The sequence below is a fragment of the Argiope bruennichi genome, chromosome X1 (genome assembly GCF_947563725.1).
Source record: "Argiope bruennichi chromosome X1, qqArgBrue1.1, whole genome shotgun sequence".
NCBI classification, from domain to species: domain Eukaryota; kingdom Metazoa; phylum Arthropoda; class Arachnida; order Araneae; family Araneidae; genus Argiope; species Argiope bruennichi.
This window is the reverse complement of record NC_079162.1, coordinates 6,538,791-6,563,880: the sequence shown is the minus strand read 5'-3', so window position 1 is coordinate 6,563,880 and position 25,090 is coordinate 6,538,791. Positions and strand designations below refer to the sequence as shown.

The 25,090-nt window shown below is 31.0% G+C and overlaps 1 protein-coding gene across 3 annotated transcripts in view; it reads right to left on the bottom strand.

The window, feature by feature from the left end:
* The window catches only part of LOC129958951 (uncharacterized), a 383,569-nt gene that overhangs the window by 255,383 nt on the left and 103,096 nt on the right, over positions 1-25,090 (bottom strand). For all 3 annotated transcript variants that reach the window (XM_056071704.1, XM_056071703.1, XM_056071705.1), the window contains exons 2-3: positions 14,497-14,614; positions 13,072-13,493 (exon numbers count right to left, since the gene is read on the bottom strand). In XM_056071704.1, the coding sequence (XP_055927679.1) occupies positions 13,072-13,493; positions 14,497-14,614 (540 nt within the window). The remainder of the gene's footprint in view (positions 1-13,071; positions 13,494-14,496; positions 14,615-25,090) is intronic.

The window sequence follows — 25,090 nt, the reverse complement described above, 5'->3', positions numbered from 1 at the left end:
TCTTGTTGAAAGGGCGCAGCTTTAAGCCTGAAAAGAATGCGTTTCTGCTCAAATCCATTTAAAAACTCCTCTGCTCTCCACCCAAAGCATTCGCCTTCTCATTAATTTGCTTTTTAAATAACTATTAGAGTACACATGAGCTCACTTTTGAATATGAATTTCAATTATAGCAAATAGATTTCCTCCCTCCATTTAAACCCATTTTGATATGTTTTAAATTAGCACAGCGGAATCCCAAGGGACTAAAGTAAAAATCAAATGAAAGAAATTAAAGTAATCAAATTAAAGTCAAATTAAATTATCAAATTAAAGTCAAATTAAATTATCAAATTAAAGAAAACTTTGTTTCAAAATAAGAAAAAAAATTAATTAAAAATGGTGATTTTTCAGATTTTAAAGATTTAATGAGTAAAACTCAATTAACATAAAATTGTAATAAATAAAGTGACATTAATAAATTAATCATAAAATATAAGTCTTAATTTTAACAAATAAACAGCAACTGGAATTCAACAACTGCTTACAATAAAACTTCTTTGACGTGAAAACTAAAGAAAACGATTCAAAAATTTAGAGTTTTGTCACCAATTTAGAGTTTTGTCTTCGATTGAAACAAAATAAATTCGAATCATAGACAATAATTTAACATTTTCCAAATAAAACAGAAGCCCCCCCCTATAAAAAACACTCGAATTATAGATAATAATTTAAAATTATACTAATAGGAGATTCAAAGGATCGCGAAACAGAATTCAAAGTGATTAAAATTAGTCAAATTCCACAGTAATATTATTGTTAAATACAAAAAGTATAAAAACTGAATTCCTTTTATTTAAGATTTTTAAGCGTAGAGAAGGTCAAAGTTTAAAATCCTAAGAAATTTGAGCCAAATGGATTTACAAAAGCGCATAATAACTGCATTTTGTCATTTTAATATTTCGATTTAAATTCCAAACAAATTTCATGAAAAAATTTAATTCCATTTTTCTTTAAGAATCGGGTACCTTCTGAGCAAATATCTTTTACAATTGTATGGAACTTGCATACAGTATCGGATGCTTACAACTAGTGAACAAGAAGTTAAAAATTATTCTTTCAATTGCTCTCTTACATTTGCAATTTTGTGTGTGTGTGTGTGTGTGTGTGTGCAACTGTTTTCTATATAAACTATAGGTATTTTAATAAAAGGTTAAAATAGAAATTTGTGATTGATTTGTAGTCAATTTGACGCATTTAATGGTCAGCTAAAGGATTATTGTTAACACAAAACTCAGAAATGAATGGGTTTTTTTTTTATTAAAGAAATGCTAAAGTTTTGCTTTGGATCATTTAGGTTTTTAAATTTACTATTTGTTAACTAAAAGTTTCATTAACTACAACACATAACAATATTTTTAACTGCATGAAATGCGTACAGTAGACGTTGCGCCGAGTTAAAGCAACGCTTTAATGACTCGATTTTACTTTTTTTATTCAAGAATTCATTTTCTAGTATTAAGGAAACTTTTTCCATGATTTTGAAAACATGATAATGCTCCCATATGAGAATTTCTCTTTCATTAAATGAGCCACTTTCACTGTTGGATAGTTGAATGTTTGCTGTCATAGATTTATAAAAAGTAACGCAGCGTTGATGCTTATTTGTTCGATAATACAAACTCCTATTCAGGCAGGTAAAATGGTTAAATTAAAGAGACAGAAACTGGAAAGAAACAATTACTTTTCCGTACCGATAACAAAACTGCATTCTCGAAACAAGTTTTCAAGAAATCGGTAAATTAAGAAAAGTCCTTGAAAACGAAAAATAGAATCACCTTTATCTGCAAAGATAAATTTTCCATCACTGGTTTACTGAGTCATATCAACGTAAATAAAAGAATTACTTCAATATATTATATTTTTTTAAGTTATTCGTTTCCATGTCTTTCCCTTTTTTTTTTTAATTTTATATAAAGCTACATTTGATGTGCTTATTTTTCTTTAAAACAAAGTCAATACCTAATGTGTAAATGTTTAAATAGCCTTTTTATATTAAAGTAATTATATAAAAGAATTCAAATCCAATTTGGGATAGTAACAATTAAGATGCTTCCATTAATCAAATAATAAAACATTTTTGAAGGAAAATAAAAGCGCCTTTAAAACTGACACTAAAAAATGCCTCATTATGCTGTTTTCAACGGATTTACATTGCACTTTACATTCAAATGAATAGTAATTTCAATTTAAAAAATGAGTAAAGGAAGATGCTTCTTTAAAACGCATATTAAATACGCTTGATATATTACAAAAATGATCCTTAAAATGTAATACCTCAATGCTGATCTCGATACGTATTTTTAGAAAATTAATCATTATTCATGGCTTTCGAAAGTGAGTTAACGAACTGAATTCTTTTTTTATAGTAAAGTTCTAGGCAATGAGCTTAAAAAAAAAAAAGTGAGATATTTTTATTAGTGTAATAATAATCACAGTTTTTAAAATTGTTTTCTAAATTTTAGCCTTTAATTTATAGTTATTTGTTATAAAACTATTTATTTTTATAAAACAGTTTTTTTTAAATTCACTGACCTTTGTATGGTATCAAAATTGAATTAAATATGACGATTCCTTCTGAAGATAGTAAAATAGAATATTGTCACTGAAAACACGCCAATGCCAAACTCTCAGCACGGCACAGTGTAAATGACACACTGATAATGAAATTCCATCTTTAAAAACATGAAATAAAAGAGTGTAATGTAAACATTTAAAAAATCTCTCTATTGTGTAAAGTTTGAGACACTTTTCATCCTTCGGAATTTCAATGGAACCCACCTGCTATTCAGAGTAGTTACATACCTTTTTTCCTTCCTTATTTTATTCACTTACATTTTTTTAATCTTTAGGGTTCTAAATTTTTGGCACCTATAAATAATGGGACGATCCAAATGATTTCAATTGTTATCTCTTCTTGCACAAATGCTGAGCGTTCTACATTAGGTTAATGGCTTTTAGACAGATTTATGTTTATTACTATTTCCAAAGAGCAAACTGAGGTTGTTCGTTTTCGTTAAGTACATGAAAGTTCTCCCTATACTTCCCTCCAGATAGGTAGAGTAAAATCCTACCCCATATCAGAATCATTTCTTCTCCTACTCTAGAAAACAGTTTCAAAAGTTATCTTGCTTCTAAGTCACTAAAGAAAGAATGGTCAAATAATGCAAGAAATCGAAGCTGCCAAGTAGAATTTTATCTCTAATTTTGATCTCACATTCCATGAAGCTCAAGGAAGGTTTCATGAGATTTTAAAAAGTAGTTTTTTTTTAATTACTAAGAACTATGCAGCCGTGCATTGAAATGATTATTATGGAATGTATTTATCTTGAGTGACGCCGCTCTTGTTGGATGAAAATATTACAGATATTTTAAATCATTTTATTAGTTAGTCTCTTAGATGCAGCTCGCATTGTTTCGTTAATTTTTTTTTTTAAATGACCCAAAAAATGAGTTTTTTTAAAAATGATTTGTTCTAATTGAAATTCGTCTCTTAGATGCAGCTCGCATTCTTCCATTAAATTAAAAAAAAATGACCCCAAAAATGAGTTTTTCAAATGATTTGTTCCAATTGAAATTCGTCTCTTAGATGCAGCTCGCATTGTTTCGTTAATTTTTTTTTTTTAAAAAATGATCCCAAAAAATGAGTTTTTCAAATGATTTGTTCCAATTGAATGTTAACTAAAAATAACGTTGCAACCCAGGTGAAGTTTTTTTTTTCCTTCTTCTTGCATCAAAATTTTATATTCTCCAGTTAGCTTCGTGTAATAGGAAATTGTGTTACATGGGCGTGCATTATTGGAAGAATTTTTTTAAATTTTAAATGTAAACATTTGATTAGCTACCAAATTTTAATAACATTTGAGTGACAAAATGAAAGCTTTTTTACATTAATTACGATATTTAATGAAAAAATTTAAATAAGCAAGGTAAAGTTATAATTTATATTAAATATTCATTAAAAAATTCATTTTTATCAAAAAATGCTGCAAAAGATGCAGTAAGAAACAGCCTTTGAAACGTAGATGCTAAAAACTGTAAAAATTTCAAATGATAAAAAAAAGAAAATATAATAATTAATAATAATAATTATCTAGTTATCAAAAAAATATAATCAAAACAGCTTCCATAAAATTATTTTAACAGTCTTTAACATTTAAATCAATCAAGATTCATATTGCAGAAAGAAATTTGACTTAAAAAATTTCATCCAATGGACTCTAAAGCAATCTCGTCAATATAATTCTATCGATTATCGTTTTAAAGTTACAGATTTTTGACTGCAGAACCAGAACGCGAATTGCACGGGGTCACATAAAAAGAAATGAATTTTACATCACATAATTATGAGTACTTTTAAAAAACTTTGTTAATGCTACAGAAACAGTTTCTCCTGTCATGACTGACTTTATAACTTTTAAGAAAGAAAGTACTGTTCTAAATTGAATTGTTCTTCTAGAAATTTTATATTGATCTCGATGAGAGTTCTGCAAACTGTGAGCTCATTGTGCAGCCAACTTGACTTTGACCACAGCAAATATCTGCAACATGCACACAGTTTTCACAAAAAAGAACATCCGAATCCACGAGCACATCGAAACCGTTTCGAATAAATATAATTCAATTCCCAAGAGTTTGGAATCTACAGCTTTTATATCAACAGACCAAAGATATTATTGAAAGAATTCTAATAAAGAAGGAAAAAGGCCCGAATTATTAAATAGGTTCGCAACTGCCAAGAGGCTCCTTAGCACTCAAAAAATTTAAGCGGTATTTTGAAAGTTTTTATACTTTCATTTCATTATAGAGGCGATGTAATCAAACTTATTGAAATCATTTATTACGTTATTTTATAACTTTCAAAAAGTATCTGCTTTTTAATTTGAAAAAAATATCCCCTCCTTTTATAATACTACTTAGAGTATGTTAAAAAAAAGTTGTATTTTTTTACTATTTGACTTAAAGTTGCTTTCAAATTTTAGCTATGCCTAGGGATTGCAATACTGGTATACCGGGATACTGAATACCGGTATTTTGAGAGATTTGTACAATTTTGTAATACCGGTATTCACAAGTTTAAATACCATTTTTTCGGTATTTACAAGAAAATTTTTAAACTGCCTCCACTATAAGTTCAGGGATCGCCAACATAGCAAAATAGTATACGTTTTTGTTTATATGTCTCCATAGCGGGCGAAATGAAATAGACTGTGAATACAAAGTTGCATCGTACAATCAAGTAAGTGATAAAATACTGTTTGACAACGGATTGTAAAACGCTTTTGCGCATTTCTTAGGATGGGTTTAATTTGCCAAAATAGGGGTAAGAGGGGGATAATGACAATGTAATTGTTGAAGAAGATATTGATAATGAGGATGAAATATTAACCCATCAAGAATTGCTTCCTATAATTTATAAAGTTCGAAAAATTTTTGAGATATTTAAACGTTCCCCCACAAAAAATGTCATATTACAAAAATATATATTAACTGAAAATAAAACAGAATATATGTTAATATTAGATTCTAAAACACGTTGGAACAGTTTAATCCTAATGATGGAACGATTTTAGAAACTGAGAAATCCAATCCAAAAAGCAATAATCGACTTAAACCTGCAAATTAATTTTTCAGATAGTGAATTCGACTTAATATCCATAACTGTATCAGCTTACTTCCAATAAAACTGGCTGTTGAGGCACTATGTCGGAGAGATTCTAATTTATTAACAGCTAATGCAACAATAAATTTCATGTTGCAGTCACTGAAAGAACAGCACACATCACTATCTGAAGAATTATATATTACATTGAAAAATCGCACAGAAGAAAGGCATCCCGAAATAGGAAACGTCTTACGGTATTTACATAATTATAATGATTTTAAAAATGAAAATGAAAAAGAAGAAAAGAGACTAACCAATTCAAATCTGATCAAGTTTATAGTAAATTTTCTTAAAATTTTTTACCCACAAACCTATCCACATTCCGAAGAATTCGGTACAGTTAAGATTATGATGACACTAATGTCGATAGTGAAAAGGAATTGTCCCTTGAACAAAAATTAGAATTAGCAAAAAATATTTCAACAAACCAAAATACAATACAGAAATCAGCTATATCCAAAACCATCCGACGAGAAATCGATTTATTTGAAGATGAGGGATTTAGAGGTAAATACTTGGAAAAAGTATATCGCGCATTGCTAACAGTACCACCAACTAGCGTAGATGCCGAAAGAGCGTTTTCGACAGCTAATAATTTTTTCACAAAATTACGTTCCAGGCTTAATGACAGTACAATTGATGCATTATGTTTTTTAAGATCATATTTCAAAAATTTGTAATAGTATCACAGACTGAATAGTGATATTTACACTTTTTTGTGATTTAAATAAATAAAATGTTCCTTTATTGTTTTGTGATTCTTTATATACTGTTATAATTTATAAGTTGCAAATTATTTTTTGGAATATTTACACTCTCTAATAAAACTGTCAAAAAAACAAAACAAAGAAGCGCCTGTGTTTTCTTTCTTTTTCTAAAATTTCTACTACCGGTATTAAAACCGGTATCCCGGTATTGAACTTTTGGTCCGATATTGCAATCCCTAGCTGTGATCTTTTTCTATACGTGAAATACTAAAAAGAGACTTGTACTTGCATTTTGTTAACATTTGCTACTTAAAACTGCTGAATAAGAATTAAATTAAAATCAATAAAAAAACAACACTAGGTTTTAAAAATTTGGAAGGAAAAAGGGGCCTAGAGATTTGCATTGCCTTAGAGCCCCTGGAAAGTTCAATTCGGTCCTGAATTCCTCTGAAATTGGAAATAACCATATTGTTTGAAATATGGAAAGCGAGTGATTAAACTCAATTTCAATTCATTAGATCTCTTGTTTTGTAAGCCTTGTGGAAAGAAAGCAGAGTTAATGAGTAAAAACTTAAAAGTGCAGATCTTTATTGTGGAAGAGAGCATTACTGAAGTTTCATTCATTTAATGACTCATTTTACATGTAAAAACGATCTTTAAAAAATTTAAATTCCTGAAGAATATATACTACATATATTAATGCACAAATCATTTTTTTATTCTGTTTTATTTTTCAGCAGTAGATTTCGGTTATGTTTTAATAAAGCATCTAGAAGAAAATTCAATTTGAATTCAGCTAACATCTCTTTCGCAGCAACAAGCGAAATATTCACATATTTCTGTGTCATTAAGCTCTCTCTTTTTATGCATATTTCATATTCAAAATGAAATGATGGAGAAATAATTGATCCTTTTCAATTGAAAAAAATGGAAGAACATTGAATACAAATCTACGATGATAACCAGAAAGGTTGAAATTTGTAATAGCGCTTCTACTCTGGAAATTGATTTTCTGAAACTGATATATAGCGACATCTCATGGAAACGTGTTGTGACTTGTGGCACTTTACAAGTCAGCTGACAGTTATCTGTCAGTGGTTTAAGCCGAGTGAGCGTCTCTTGTTTTTTCAGTAGCGCCAACTAGGTCCAAGAGTACGAATTTAGCTACTTCATGCATCACATTCGCTTGCACAACCCCTTTTTACACGGGAGCACATTCACACACCTCACAGATAGAACACAGAAGAAGAACAACGCCCAGATCACGGGGAAGACGCGATACCCCTATGCCAGGACGCCAGCTCATGGAAATGTGACATATTTAATTGAATATTATCTTACTACTTATGGCATTTCAAGAAATGATTTTGCAACTATTCCCTCCTTAGAAATGATTGCAATATCAGTAACCTTATTTAATTGTACTTCAAATTAAAAAAAAAACACTTTTTTTTTAGGTGACTATATTTAAATAACATATACTTCAGAGGTTGAACTTATTGACATAAACAAACGAATCAAGAAAAAATAAAGCAAAAACTGATGAAAGCAAAACCCTTTCGTTTAATGAAGATCAATATATTTACATAAATATATGTAAAGTAATGCATATGTAAAGTAATGCATTTACTATCTAAAATATAGAAAAAATTATTATTGTTTCGAAGTAAATACAATATTAGAAGAAATAGCATTCATCCTTGATATTTATCATACATTTTTGAATAAATTCATTGAAAAGCAATTAATTTTTCATAAAAGACAAAGTGCAAAGTATTCAAATTGTATTAAAATGCCATAAATGATATCAAAATTGCATTAAGCATCATGTTCAATTTCGCCAAATCTCACACTTTTAGATTACGTTAAAAATGTTGCAAAGGCTTATGGAACTGATTCTTATCAGTTACATAACCGGCTTGTAAACCAGACCACTGATTGACAGTTTTATGATTGGTACGGAAATGTCCCGTACGGAAAAATCATACATCCCTGCTTGTCAGTCAGTTGAAACCAAATCCATCAAGGGGTTAACAACCATCTATTGATCTAAGATTTCATGAGCATACAAACGCGAAAAAGCGGAAATAAATATTGTTTGGTATTCTATCTTATGACTGCAATTGTAATTTTATGTCAAATTTTATTTTCAATCCGCCAAAGAAAAAAAGGCGCTCAAAATACAATTTGATTTTTTGGTGCTTGTGTATTAAACGCATGCCACTGATTTATCGACAATGATCGCCCGTCAGATTCAGGAAAAACACCAAAGTTGATCTTTTATAACCATTGTTCGGCAATAGCACGCAGTTAATGCACCGGATTTCTACACTATTCTACGAAGCACACAATTCTCAAATGTAGGACACTGAAAATAAAAATCTACGGACACTGACGTTCGCGGTCCACATTTTTATACGGAGGGATAATATTTTTTTAGAGTATGCAAGAAGACTTAAAATAGCTGGTTTACCTTATATTGGTCTTTTATTTCATGCAAAAATTCCCAAAAATAAATCATTTCATTTACATTCAGTCAAAATCTGAATTATCAATAAGAAAGGCAAGGGGGAATCGAATGAAACAATGTAGAGAGTGTCATAGCTACCATGGAACAACCTACACTGTGTAACGTTTCATCGTCAGATTAAATTTAATACAGTCCTTTTATTAAAAGAATAGTTTAAATCAATCACTAGCTACTTAATTTGGATCAAAAATTGAATGATCGCTAAATGTGAAAAATAACAGATAACAAGATGAGACGTCACCCACTTCAACTTCCACGGAACCTTCCTAAAACCCTCACTCTGGTAATAATCCATTACCATACGATGTAAGCTTTACCAAATACCGAATCATTGATAAAGTTGCAACCTTTCGAACACTTTGGCAAAAATAGCAGTACTTAATTAATAAAGGCAAATGCGAGTGAACATATCTGTCATTATAATTTTAAATTCTGCTCTCAATACTCCTAACACATCCCTAACAATAAACGACCCCACCCCCCAATTTGTCACAATCGCATTTGGAAACTTAGGGGACACAGGAAGCCTCTACTGCGGCAGTTACGCTCCACCATTAGAATGGAGGTAACTCAACCCGACATCATTACTGCACTCACCATGAAAGTCAGAACTTGCTTTCTTATATGGTAATTTCTCCTCAACAAACTTGTGGCTGCTGGCGATCCCAGCAGAAAACTAAGAAAGGTTTTATCGAAGGTTACGAGTTTTTCATTGGTAATTCATTAAATAATAATGATTAATAATAATTAAAGAATATTTGATCGCTGCTTTTATCTTTCTCTAACGCATGGAAAATTTACATACGAGAAGGCTTCATCTTCTCAACTACCTTGTTCCTAATCCTTGCATTCATAGGGCCATTCTTTTCACCAGGCTCATTGATTTCTCGACATTTGTTAATTGCTATTTTCACTGAATGGAAGTCATCTGCAGCCCTATGTTTTCTGTTAATTTTTCATCTCCTTAATGCCTACTATCCCCGTTCTAAATTTATCTTACGAATTTGACAACACCCTCTGCAAACATCGGTACCAATGTGGCAGCGATGTTTTCTGGTGCCTATTTTAGTTTTTCTTGAATATCTTAAAAACTCTTCAGCTTTCATACTACATGCTTAGATAAAATTCCTTACAGTTTCAGGCTTTTATTTTTCTTCAAGTTTTTATATTTTTGCAGATAAGAGTTCTAAACAACTTTTTCGTTTTCAGTCATTTACGACCCCCTGGATCATCAAATCAGCATGTTTCCCACATGGGAAAAAAAAAAAAAAAAAACTTTTAAGAATGTGTTTTTACTTTTAAAAATTCATAGTTGAAACATCATTTGGTATTTTTTAAATTCATTTTTAATAGTTTTCAACAATTCTCGGATTCCCTATATTTTTGCGATTTTCATCTACTTAACGTCGTTTGTTGTATGATGATTCTTATCCTCTTGATGCCTATTATCAACTCTCTGAATTTGTCGGTCGAATTCGGCAACACCCTGTATAAATAAATATATATGTAATGATATTTTGAAATTTAATTTCAAACCTAATTAATTTCCAAAGTTTTATCTTAATTTAGCCCATATTAACTACATTTTTAAATATTCTCTTATTTGCTGATCCCATTCCAGTTTTTCTATTTAATTAATTCAACTGAAGCTTTGTAAAAATGCTTAAGTCAGAGGTTCCCACACTCCGAGTGAAGGGATAAAAAATTACTAACTTAAACAAATTCCTCTAAAAGATACCTGGATTCCCCGCCCCAAATCGACATGTATAAAGATATCCCTATCAGAATCTCATCGTATATAAGCACTGGGGAAATTATTTTCCCTCTGTTTTACACTCTTCTGTTCTTATATCGCTGATGAACGGACAATAGTCGGTCATCTCTTCTTGTACATAAATTATGCGCCCTCGCCAGGATAGAAATAAAAATAAGTTAAAATTCGAAAGGGTTTCTCTCTGCTTTTGGCCACGATTCTACTTCAAAAAATTATGTTTACACACACACACACACACACGCACATATATATACGAACGACAAATTCAGAGGAGTGATAGTAGGCATCAAGAGGATAAAGAATCACCTTACAACATAGGTTCCCAAACGACGCTTAGTGGGTGAAAATCGCAAAAATATAGGAGTTCGAGAATTGTTGGACACTGTAAAAAATTAATAAAAAAATAACAAATAGTGTTTCAACCATGAATTTCTTTAAGTGACAGCACATTTTTTTTTTTTTTTTTCATGTAGGTATCAAGTAGATTTAATGATCTAGGGGATCGTAAATTATTGAAAACGAAAAAGTAGTTTAGAACAAATATTTATAAAAATATTAAAACTTGAAGAAAAATAAAAGATTGAAAATATAAGGAATTTTATATATTATAATTTGATATAAGCGTGTAGGGTGAAAACTGGGGAGTTTTAAAGATATTCAAGTAAAACTAAAATGGGAACCATAAAACATCGCTGCGACATCAGTACCGATGTTCTCAGGGAGCGTTATCAAATTCAAAAGATAAATTCAGTAGATGAAAAAGATGAAAGATTAAGATTAAAGAAGATTATTAAAGTAGATGAAAAATGAGCAGAACACATAGGGTCACAGTTAAAGTTTTTCAGTGAAAATCGCAAATTGGGTGAAGTTCGCTCGCTGGATGCTTGATGCCACACAGGAAGATGCACACGTTTCTGCTAGAGTTTTATTTTCGGATGAAGCCTGCTTTACGAGGGAAGGTGTTTTCACACAATACGAATATTCGGTCATTCGAAAATCCCCACATCACTACCTCGTCGAAAGTACAACACAAGCTTGATATTAACATCCGGGCAGGGTCATCTATTGGGACCTGCCTCAGCGGCATCTTGTTTTCTTCCAGCACGTTCCTCCGGAGAGCACCGACAATTGTACGTCAGAACATTTGGTTAATGCATGATGGAGCACCAGCACATTTTAGTTGCATTCGTGAAATCTGACTTGTTATTTGCGAATGAAGCTTAACGACCATCCATTCTGAAATACACATTAATGAATACTTGCTTGCTGCTTTCATTTTTCACATATGAGAAATCTTCTCGATTCCTAATCCTTCCATCCATTCTCTTCGCCAGGCTCATTGTCTTTTCGATGTCTGTTTGGGCGATTTTCACTGAAGAAACGTTACCTGCGACCCTATGTTTTCTGGTCATTTTCCATCTACTTAATGCCGATTATCCTTGCTCTGAATTTATCTTTCGAATTTGACAACGATCTATGCGAACATCGGTACTGATGTTGCAGCGATGTTTTCTGGTTCCCATTTGAGTTTTTCTTGAATACCTTTAAAACTCCCCAATTTTCAGGCTACACGTTTATATCAAATTATAGAATATAAAATTCCTTACATTTTCAAGCTTTTATTTTTCTTCAAGTTTTAATATTTTTGAAAATATGGGTTCTAACTACTTTTTCGTTTTCAGTCATTCACGCCCCCATAGATCATCAAATCCACATGTTACCTAAATGAAGGGGGAAAAAAAAACTTTTAATAATGTGTTTTCACTCTAAAAAATCATAGCTGAAACACTATTTGTAATTTTTTATAGTTTACAACAGTTCTCGGACTCCCTATATTTTTGTGATTTTTACCCACTAAACGTAGTTTGGGACCCTATGTTGTAGGTGATTCTTTATCCTCTTGATGCCTACTATCAACCCTCTGAATTTGTCGGTCGAATTCGGCAACACCCTGTATAACAATTTTCAATACTTTAGATACCATTATTAAAGCTTTTTTTTAAGATTTATTAATTTTTGCATTTAATGTGCTACATAATGTTTTTTAGTAAAAGTACTGAATTTTTTATTTTCGTGTCATATCTAATCTGTAATAATGAGTTATTGTCTCATCGATTCAAATAACTTATCCCCTTTTCTTATGTATTAACCATTAAAACTTGAAATATTTCAAAACATTTAAACTGTTATTTTTAGTTCAAAATGGGTCATTTTGCCTTCCATTCATTTTATTATTCAGTTGTTTTAAATTCGAATTTTTACTGTCGTCATCAATTTCACTAAATGATCTTTTCAAAAATCAAAATGACAATTTCTAAGCATTGCTAAATCAAATGAAGACATCTCAAACAGGTGATACCTTTCGTCATTGCCTCTTGGCTCTTTCTGATCGGCTCTGGGCTTAGAAATTCCGGCTTGATCAATAGCTTTTTCGTCAGACAGCGAATTGGCATATTCGGGATCACACTGGGCGCTGGTCTCATACCCCGAATCTTTTGTTAATTTTCGGGGAGATCGGGATTGCTTAGCATTCATGGGCTGGTCGTCCTCATTTGCAAAATTTGAACTTTCAATGTCCCAGTCGCCGGTCATGCAAAGGGACCGAGAATGAAGACTTCTTTTGGATGCCGCTAATTCATCACTGGAGACCAATTTCACGGCGGCTAAGCTTCGGCGTTCTCTGGCCAGATTCCTTTGCGAACCCCAATCCCTGCGAACCTGCAGCTGAGATTGGCTGGGGGAGCTGTCAGTACTCAGGTCAAGCCCGGATTTATGACCCACCTACAGGAGAAAAGAATGTTGCATTTCAAACTGTGTTCAATTTTATTTTATTGGAGAAAAGCGAAATACGAGCAGACGTGAAAATTCATATAATGTGCGTTATAGAAATCTAAACAACAGAAAAGATGTTCAAATTTTACTTTAAAAATATCGTGAGGAATAAAATAAGATGAGCATGAGTGAATACGTTAGATACTTTATTTTTTATTTAAAAAAAATACGAGGATAATTTTATCCCAGCAACGTCTGCTAGCATTAAAACAGATGAAAACAGGTTAAAACAGATGAAAAGTCAAATTCCACAATGATAGGGAGATAGATTATTGCTTCATTTTTTAACATGAATTTATATAGAATCTTATTGAAGTAACATTATTAAGTAACACATTTTTAGATGGTCATTTGACAAATTTTGTAACTGGATCATAAAGCTCATAAATTTGCTCTTTTCCTCTTGTTTCGTTAAGAAATGGAAATGTATTACAAATGTGCTCAAAATTCAACTGAATTTTTTTCGTCGTTCTTAAGATGTTCGTTCCAAAGTTTTGTGGGTGAACATCGTAGAAATATATTTGGAAACAAACAAAAAAAAAATGCCTTCAAAGAAGGAAAAATTCAAATGATGCTATTCACTGCCTGTATTTTCTCACAAAGAACTCCAAGAAGTCTCAAAGAAAATTTAATAATTTCTCCAGCATTTCTTTCATTCCTTAGCGAGTTTTCATTTTATAATGAGTTTAATTCAAGAGAAAAGAGATAGCATAAAAAATTTATTACAGTTCATTTAAAATTGTTACTATTTTAGAGAAACGAAGTGACACTGTTCGAAAATTAGAAGGAGAAATATTTTTGTACATATTAAACAGAATATTCTGTAAAAAAATATAAAAAAATTCTAAAAAAACACGAATTAGCTACAACTAAAAAATTGCACCTTCATTTAAGTATACAATTCAATCTTTCTTTTCGTAGGACAGAAATCAATTCTGAAAATAGAACTCACTTTCGATCTCGATGAATAGCGGAAAGATTGACGCAGAGACGTCGCCTTTTGCCAGATGGTCTGTCCTTCTTTGACCTTTGGGCAGGATCCATTCGAACTGTTCTCATTGCTCCCAGACCTACAAAAACGAAGGGAAACTCATTATCATAAAACAAAGATTAAAATGGCTTTTCAATCTCAACATTAATAAATAAATATTTTTTGACTCATCTGATTGTTTGAACCGAATGTTAAACGAATCGAATTTCTTTCGGCAAGTTCAAAGTCCAAATAACCTCAACTGTTGCCGTTCATTAAATCAATACGTACCTTGACATTAAAATTGTTTAATTATAATTATTCTTACATTACATTCAGTATTTATAAAAATTGCTCAATCTTCATTTTTCTTTTAGTTTACAGCCATTTACCATTCAATGGCTGCGCCATTTTTAGACCGAATTTTTCTTACTTCGAATTTTTACTCTTGGCCCATCCATTCGACTGTATAGCATTCATTCAACCTAAACAAAGGACTCATTTCTTGTTCTGATGTTAATTTGTTGCAATCGAATCTCTTATCCGAATGAGTAATATTCCAATTTTCTTCTTTCAGATGTTTTCAACGGGGTAGAATGATACAAATCTATTCAGAAAGTTTTCAGTACTTGGAGATTTGTATAAAAATAGGTTTGTCCCGTTCACAGGACACAAAATAATCATTCAATAATAATCAAATAATCATTCAAAAAATCTTAATCCATTAGGAGATTTGCGTCAAATGGTTTTTGAATAATAATATTTGACGCCCTTCATCTCTCTTGAAATGTGCAATGCTTTGATTACTATTATTAATATTAAATACCACCACAGCGAGAGATTTTAAAAATAAAAATGAATTCATTTTTCTCGAGGAATTCCATGTGAAATACTTTATACCTTCAGCACTAAGGGTAGATTTTGAAGGATCGAAATAAAAATATTTCACTAGAGAAATACAACAAAAGGTTGTCTCGAATAAAACTATAAACTAAATGATAACATCTTTTCACACAAACTAATAAGAAAAGAAATACATCAATTCAAAAAATTTCAGTCAGTCAGTGATGAGTTCAATTTCTGTCCCGCGCCATTGTTTTCGAATAACATTATGTGGAGATAAGAACCACCACTAAGAAATCATAATGTTACATTCATCCTTTTTAAAATGATCTTCCGATTGAAGAAAAATTTGCATTCATTCTGTGATTTCAATATAGAATAAAACCTCTCGAGTTTGCTAATATTTAAAGAGATCATTTATTATCAAAACTATCATCAATGAAAACTAATTTAGAATGATCTTGATAATAAATGACCACTGATAAAATAATTTGAGTGTAAAAATTGTTTCAATATAGGACAAAAAGCCTGCAAACAACGAAAACAAAGGGCATGGCCCTTATAAAATGCGCGTAAAGGGAAAATGGTTTCTCGTTAGATGTCAGCTCATAAAAGAAAAATTGCTCCAGACATTTTTTCATAGTAAAAATAACTCTATTCTCAGTCATTTGAATTTCACACACGCCTAACGAATAACCTTACTGATCTATTGGTTTTGTGGATTAGGATTTGAAAAGAATTTTTAGCGTCCGGTTTCCTTCCTTTAAAAAAATAACATTTTGCCCAATTATTAAAAAAAAAAAAAAACTGTGCTCCATTGAGATGAAAAGAAAAGTCCTTTACTTAAGAAGTCGGAAAGAGATAAAAAAGAAAAAAATTTATTCAAAAATTTCAGAATGGTTGAGGATGAAAGATCAGGGCTGTCAATCAAATCTGGGAAAAAAATGCCCTGTGCATATACGCAACGAAAAATGCAATCATCTGCCACTTATGATGCAATATGGAGTAGAAAAAGCAAGGAAAGGAAGCAACAATTTAATATTATTCGAAATAAAAGCATGTTAAAGAGTTTATATTTGCATTAAAACATTTCTCTTTGTTTATTATATAGAATTTAACAAGATAAAATTATATATTAAGGGACAAAATATATTTCCTCTCATGGTCTTTAATTGTAAGTCCCACAAAATTAAAGAATCGGCTGAAATAAAAACACAAAACATTTTTGTTGTCATGATACAAATCATTTAATGATTACTTAACAAAAAAATAACATTATAAAGCAAAATTGTTATTATTTTTTTTATTTATTCATTGGGCTAATCCTTAATATGGCAACTTCTGCAGATTTTTCAGTCATCTGTTTCATGGAGCTAATCCTTAACAACTAAGGTATGACATTTTTTGTACGGCCTAACGAACATTTTTTAGCAGTTTCACTTTCAGTGAACATATGTGAAAATGTTTGCGATATATCATTGAATGCATTAAAGGACGAATGTGATGCAATAAATTTTCATGTCCATAAAAATGCAGCTTTAAATTATTTTAATTTAACTCAAAAGTTTGAAAATGATTTAATTTTGGACATTCAATTTACGTTTTCGGTTTTGACACGTCATCTCTTCCTGTATTCCTTTTAGATACTGGCTATTTTGAAGTGGCAAGCAGTCTTGTAGTTTTCCTCTTTTAGCATTACTAGTTAGTACCTGTTTTCTCATATTACTTAGGTTTATTATTTTCTTAAAAAGCGAGCAGTACGCAACAAATGGAACTCATCGAACTCATTCAGCAAAATCAGGATTTATCAGTCTAGTTGCTATTAAATACAGATTTCGAGCAGCTCATTGTGTTTTTTTTTTAATTCTCTAATCTATTTCAAATAAGTTCACATTTTCTCAAATAATAAACAAACAATTTAATAAACTCAAGTATACACCACGCTGTTTCCGCATATTGAATGTTGTCACTCTTTCATGCAGTTACAGAAGTCTCGCGTATAATCATTAGCTGCAATTCGGGAATCTCAAGGAAAAAGAACTGTCTGAAAAATCGAAACTGGACTCATCTTTATAGAAAAAAAGAGGAGAGAGTAGAAAAGGTGTGAGCATTGGTATTTCGCTTTTGGATATGACTACGATCTTTTGTTCTTTAGAGGTCGGCATTTTATAGAAAGGAAAAAAATCACCAAATCTCCTTGTATTTTCACGGTTTTCGAATTTCCATGCATTTTCCCGGTGGCGTGGCAACTATGACAGATAAATAGCAGTCGAAAATGAAACCATTTATGACCCTATTTTTTTCCCATTTGATATTTGCAGCTATGTTAATTATAAAAAGTGTTATTTTCACCTCATTTGATATCTTCAACAGTCGTGGAGATGTGAACATTTGAACAGATCTTGACTGGAATTAATTCGCTCATGCGCAGTTAAGAATTATTTATTACAAATATTTCCTTGTCATTAGAATCATTTCTTCTGGAAGTTTTGTATAATTTGTACAAGAAGCATGAAGAAATAAAAAAAAGCATCCGAATCCATGTGCTATTTTTATGAAAATGCATGGCCGTAAAGCGGAGTGAGCACAAATACTTCATTAATATTTCGCTAATTCTTACAGCGAGAGCTGAAGCATATTCTTCGAAGTTTAGGGGCCAATCTTTCTGAAAAAGAAATGGATAAATCCGAAAGTCAAAATATGTATTACCCATTTAACATAATTACCTCTATATTACCCTCCAGTTTTCAGTATACAATATTTGTAGACTACAGTTTATGATAAATACGATTTCTATGTATAGATATGACTATTATGTACGTGAATGAAATGATATTCCACCCTCCAAATAAAACATAGACAAATTCTGGTAAACAAAACTAGTTTATGGAGAATGTTTTTCAATAATCATAATTCAGTTATCGAGACAGTTAAACTATAGAATTGAAAAATTCGCCATCAAACGGAATAAATCTAAGCGATCACAGGGAAATGTAGGAGTAACTACATCATCTGAAAGTATAATCCTTTATACTTTCAGGGATTAGCACAAATTAGTTCTAGTCGAAGATATTTGAAATAATTTGTGTTATCTTGTATAGTCTTTAAAATTTTAAATCATTGTAAGGCAAACGCATCGAAAAGTATGGTATCGAAAATTATAAATCTAATTATATACAAGAATATATAATAAGTGCGTAAATAATTTATTTATTAATTGATCTATGAAACGAATGGCATAAAAAATTAACTCTTTGTGTTCATATTTATTTTATTTATAAAATAATTGCACACATTTTCAAGAATCTCTTATATAGTTTTATTCTAATTAGAAGAACATTCTTAATGAATCATTCCATTTCTGATATTAAAATCGGAAGGAAACAACTTAGAACTATTAACATTTTGAACTGAAATATTTTGTTTCGTTACATTCTATATTTTCTAAATGAAAATAATTTGCTATATTCAAAAATTAGATTAAATATTTGAGTTTCTTTTGTAAAGATCATAAGAGACACCTGCTTTCATTCATTCTTCTAAATAGTGCGTTTCGCTTACAAGCTATCCAGAAGTTGAATGTTTTCGGAAATTATCAGAAAAAATAAGTGTTTGATGCCAAAAAGTTACTGCTCAACTCATTTCATTAACGGATCTGCTCGCAGCTCTTAATATCAAAGAAACCTTCAACTTCAGTACTATATTTGTTTAGAAACAGTCTTTCTTTTTTGCTTTATTTTCATTTGCAATACACCGTTCAGTTCCATCGCTTGTTCGTTGCATGAATGATTCATTGCATTATAATTTCGGCAATATGATAGTTCTTTTTTCAAAAAAAAGATTTCTTTTGAAATTTATCATTTCTTTTGCCTACTCTGAAACCTAACGATACCAGGAAACGCTTCATTTTTACTTTAAGAAATTCAAATCAAAATGAAACAAATATCAACCTCAGGGAAAGGCTTCACCTAAAAATAAATAAATAAGTATCAAAGACAATCACAAACCACAATTAGTTTCAGAAAGTAATATTTGTATGGCTCCAAATCGTGTCATCATTTCGGAAAAAGAAAGTAGCATTTATTGAAACCTCTGATTACATGCCCTGTACTAAAAATTCCGACTTAACCGTAAATGACAAAAAATGAACTAAAATCTGACGTGATGGCCGGTACCTGGTGGAAACAATTCACTGGCGCCGTCTGGAAAGAAGTCCCTCTTCTGAACGCCCTTGCCAAGGTCGTTGACGATCCCCCTGAAAAGGTCGCTGCATTCCTAGAAGTTCCCCCTTTCTCCCCCTCCCCAAGTTTAAAGCATCATTCACCTGCAAAGCATACCGCCCTGTCCTCAAACAGCCTTCTCTTTTGGCATGGTTATCGCTCTTTCCATCGAATTTTCGCAGGGTGAGATTTATAAATGTTACAGCAATGGAGTGCTTGAAAGTGGAGAAAAAGATTTGCTTTTGGAGGATATTTTATGCAGAAGACAATGTTTTCAGAGTGTACAAGGGCAAAGTAGCATCAGGGATGTCATCTTATCTAATCAAAGATGGAACGGATGACTATTTCAGAAGAGTAGATTAGTGCAGTCATTTCCGAAGAAGGGGGAAAAATAAATATGTTGATGCCAAGAAAGTCTGAAAGACGATTTATTCAACACAGTGTGAATGGAAAACAAAACGTCTGGATCAATAAAATATTATCAAACTCAATTTCAATTGGCTCAAAGAGAGTTCTAATAGTTTGAGTCAAAATGGATTAGACAACTTCATTTCAGTAAATATGACATAACTGAATTAGGAGGACACACAAAATTTCACGAAGATTTTAGCAAAACATAAATAGAATATCAAATTAATATATTTGCATATGAAATGAATAGAGAAAAGCATATGTCATAAAAATAGACCATTTTCTTATCACGTGAATTGGCTCTTTTGAATGCATCCATTGATCAATCCGTCCAGAAAGAAATTTTAACCATTTATTGGCGCATACATTTTCTCACAAAAAAGGAAAAGGAATGTATAGATTTCTACTAAATGTATCGATGCCCCAATAAAAATAAATGGATATTTAACACAAATATTCACACCGAAAATATTGATCAAAGGAAGCTAATCATTTAACAAGTTATTCTGCAGTCAGGTGGACTATTTATTGACAACCAGGTCCTTTTAATTTTCTAGCAATTCATAACAATAGCAAAAATGTAAATAAATAAAAACCGTGGTTGCATTTTAGGGCAAATCCGCCTGTTTTCACTTTCAAAGCTGTGTTTCGAAAAATTGTTTTTATCTAAATAGACAGCGACAAAACTTTAGCAATCCTTTCCATGTCTTTGTAATTTGTTGATGTTAACAAACAAGGCGAATTACAGAGTAGATAGCAAGTAAGTGCAATTAATTAATTAATTATTTTTGAATTTCGGAAAGGTTAGTTCTCCATGTTGACATGTCGTAAATATATTTTTACCAAGATTTCTTTAACATTTAATGGAGTTAAATAATATTTTCACTATCTTTTGAATATCTCTTGAAATCTTACATGGGAGAAAAATTGTAATGCTGTTCATATTGTAATGAGATCAAAATAAAATTTAAGTCGTTCATGGGTTTTCTTTTCTTGCTTTTTTTTTTTTTTTTTTTTTTTTTTCGCATTCTAGATTATTTTGGATGTTTCACCTCAGATCTTGAAGACGTATTAAATTCATCCTCAAGGACTCCACAAGAATTAGTATTTTTTTTCTTCATGAAAATGAAAACGTTTCAATCCTTTTGTGTCCGTAATCTAATTAATCTATAAGTCGATAGTTGAATAATCGAAATGATTGCTGACAAATTTATCCATTGCCGATTCGGTGAGGATACGGCATAAAACTTCGCACTTAATTAACGTCGACAGACGTTTCAACAAATTCCACGCAATGATCAAGCAGTTTGATCAGGCGCGTTCCGTGCCACAACAGTAAATAATGAAAGTGCATGAACAAATAACAGACCTTCAATAAATATGTAGTGCATTCCACTGGAGAAATACCAATTTAGAATACTCATGGCGGTGAAAAATTATGTCGGCTACACCATGGTAACCCTGGGCAAACAGATGGTTCGATGCAGCAGGAACATCCGTACCAAATGTTTCCTAGGTATAATCGTAAAAGCAGGGGGAAAAAGGAATTTTAATGGGATTTTTAAAGCCTTTTAAATCGAGTTTTTCTGTTTATGATTTTTCTCATGGGGAAAAATGTGTTGTTGTTTCCTTCCTATTGATCAACAGTGATACTTGATGTTACAACATTCATCCAAAATTCTTTTTCATAAAAACTTCTTTTTATGTATCATTAAATTCCCTTACAGCGATGGATTTAATGCGGGATGTGATCAGTGCTTACCCAAAAATGGATTTTTATATAAAAATATATTTATCATATTTTTATCATTTATAATACTTCAATATAAAAAAGAATATTCTTTATGCGCTTTATGTCTTATTAAATATAGTGAAAAAAATAATTGTCCATTAATACTGAATAAATATTCTAAGATATAAATTTATTTTCCTTCCTGTGACGATTCCCTCCTTTTTACGATAATATTTATGTCATTTCATTTAAGATATAGAAGTAAAATTGCTGGACATTTTAATCAGCGGCAATTATTTATCTACATATTATAAAAATAGTTCATATAACTGTAGTTCTTAGTAAAATGTAATTAAAATTATTCGAAATTATACAATTTTAAAACAAATTAATGACTGATAAATCAAAATGTACAAGTACAAACATGTGATACCTGAAGTAGTGTACATGTGAATTATAGATATGTTCAAAAAATTTTAATGAAATCTGTCAACGGAGGTTACAGTAATTCCAAAACGAAAGGAGCAAGATGTATGCAATATGGATGTGTCGATTTTTTTTCAAATTTGGGTTCCAGAAGAAACTCATATTTATAATATTTTGAAGCACAGGATACGCACTATTGTGCTAGTAAGCGAGAATAATTTTTTAAACAGGGGTGGAGATAATTATATGAAGAAAACGCCCAAAAAATAAATATACACCAATTCAATCTAATGTCTTATTAACTTAATGATATGTTCGACAAAAAAGTTGGAATTTTTTTTATAAAGCCCAGTTTTTCCAACTACTATTATTCAAGTACTCATTCATTAGGTCGAAAAGAACTGCATATAATAGGAAGCCACAGGATTCAGCGAACATAGCATGATCCATTTCAAAACTAATGAAAAATCCATCCTTTAAAGAGAAAGAATCTCTATGAAAGATTAAAAAAGAAAACAAAAGGAGTGTTTCAACACAGGTATCTAGCATGTTTAGGGTCTTTTTGCATTCGCTTATTGATTTTTCTGCATCAATACTGCGGAACATGTAGAGAAGACCCATTTGGTTAGAAAAATAGGTGAATTCAATCATAGGTTTCAAAGAATAATGCCATATGAAATAAATTGGCAAAAAACCACTGTACACGGTGTAGCGTTATAGATGCGATTCAACTCAAAAGCACGAATCTATAAAATGTTCACAGAATGCACACATTCCTTTTAGAGTTTTAAAACCAACAAGAGTCATCGGATCAGGAATTTGTAAAACGGAGAAGTGGTTACTTTTTCATTGTCCTTAGGAATAAACAAAGATTCCTTTGACGGTACAAAAATATAAATTTTTCCATCGTCGGATAGAATTCAATTTGCAAATATACTGTTTTCCATTAATATTAAAAGAGAAGCTGCAATAAGCCAGTTGTATGAAACTGCCAATCACATTTTAAATTTTCAAAAATCATGACAATCACATTCATTTGAATGAAATTCCATTTGGTAACATCCACTAAACCAGCATATTGTTAATTGACGTTTATTAAAACAACATTCTCTGCTCAAGAGAATCATAGTGCAGTTAAAATGCATTAAATTATAGATCTTTTGTACGAAGGGAAAGTCCTTCTCTGACTAACAGTGGATTAACTGTTTCATCTCATCCATTTAATAGATCGGTTGCGTCAAGACACTTACTGTCATGTAATCTTAACACAAAGTCATTAGGTGTCCTTATTTTGTAAGAAACATTCGTATCATAAAAAAAAGTGAAAAAAAAAAAGAAACTGGGGCAAAAGGCAGTCGAATTGTGAAGTGTTCCATATTTCACCAAAGGATGACGGGAAATGGCAACTGACAGACAGGCGGTCTTCTTTGAAAGCAGAAAATCTGCGATTCCCCTCCCCCCTTTTCCCCGAAGTGTGAAGTGCCTTTCCCGAAATGTGAAACAGAAAAAGTAAAGAAGAAATAAATAAAAAGGAAGAAGAAAAAATCTGTAGAATTGGTTTCAACCCGGATGCAATCCTAGAACAACCGATCTCCGTTTTCTCCATTTGATTACAAAGAGTACTTTAACAGATTTCTCAATTCTAAAGTCTTAAATTAAACCAGCGGTGAGATGCAGGATATTAATCGAAATCTTGTTATTATTGTTTTCATTAACAAATATTACGATAAAATGCTATTGCTATTGTTTCAAAGGAAAAGGTAATTATATACTAAAAAAAGATGCATTTGGTTTTATGCTTTATGTCAGTTTCTATACTTATATAATAAAGAAGAATGTGTGAATGCTTGTTTCTATACTATATATCAGTTTCTATACTATACAGTTATTATCAATGTCTATACTAATAATAAAGAAGAATGTGTGTATGCTTGGAATCGGAACTTTTGCGCTCGGTAAATCATTCCCTACCCCTGTTGCTGTCATAGGTTTACTGGGATTTGGACCTTTGGCAAGAAAACTTGGCGCGGGTGACGGTTTTTAGTTTTCCATAGCTGCATTTCCAGTCGGGCTTATTGGTAATAATGGAATGGCGATAATTTTTGTAAAAATTTTATTTGATCTTTCATTTATGAGATCTTGTACATACATTTATCTTATTATTATTAATAAGAGCCTTGTTCATTGCTCCGAAAAATGAATATATATGAATTTTCCCAGAAAATTAATCTACATATTTTTATCACTCAAAATTTAATAAAATAATTAAATAAAACGCCAAAATGATGCACTGCCTTGAATTGTTCCTGAGAGGAGAGATCTAAGTGCTAAGTGTAAATATATTCATGTCTCAAAACAATTTGTTAAATAAGATTCAAAGGTTAATGTAAAAGGATAAACATGTAAACGGATTACAAAGGGTAATTGAAAGGACCTATGAAAAAAATTTAAAATTCTTAATTCATCGGAGCTTTTATTGACTCCAGTAACATAAATTGTAATTGTTTAGTTCATTTAGACCATTTTGTTAGTAGATGCGTGCCCCTGATTAAAATTGACTGATGGGCGCTGATTACAGTGACTATCCAATAGATATATAAACCCTGTTTACCTTAAATTTAATTGTTTGATTTAATTAATAATATAGATATTGTAAAAGTTCATAGAAATCTTTTCCTCCATTTACTTTTTAGAAAATATATTTCAAATTTGTTCGCTTCATACAGACACTAGCTGAAATTTACACTTTTATATATTTAATTTACAATAATATTTGATTTATGTTTTTAATTTGAACTTCTTTCAATGTGATGGCAACAGGTGGATAACAGCTAATTTTTTCCCATTGACGTGCTCATGCAGATTAAATTTTATTTTTATTTTGTGCGAAGTACATTGTTGAAAAATATGGTTAAAATGTTTCTTTAAAAACACGTTAAAAATC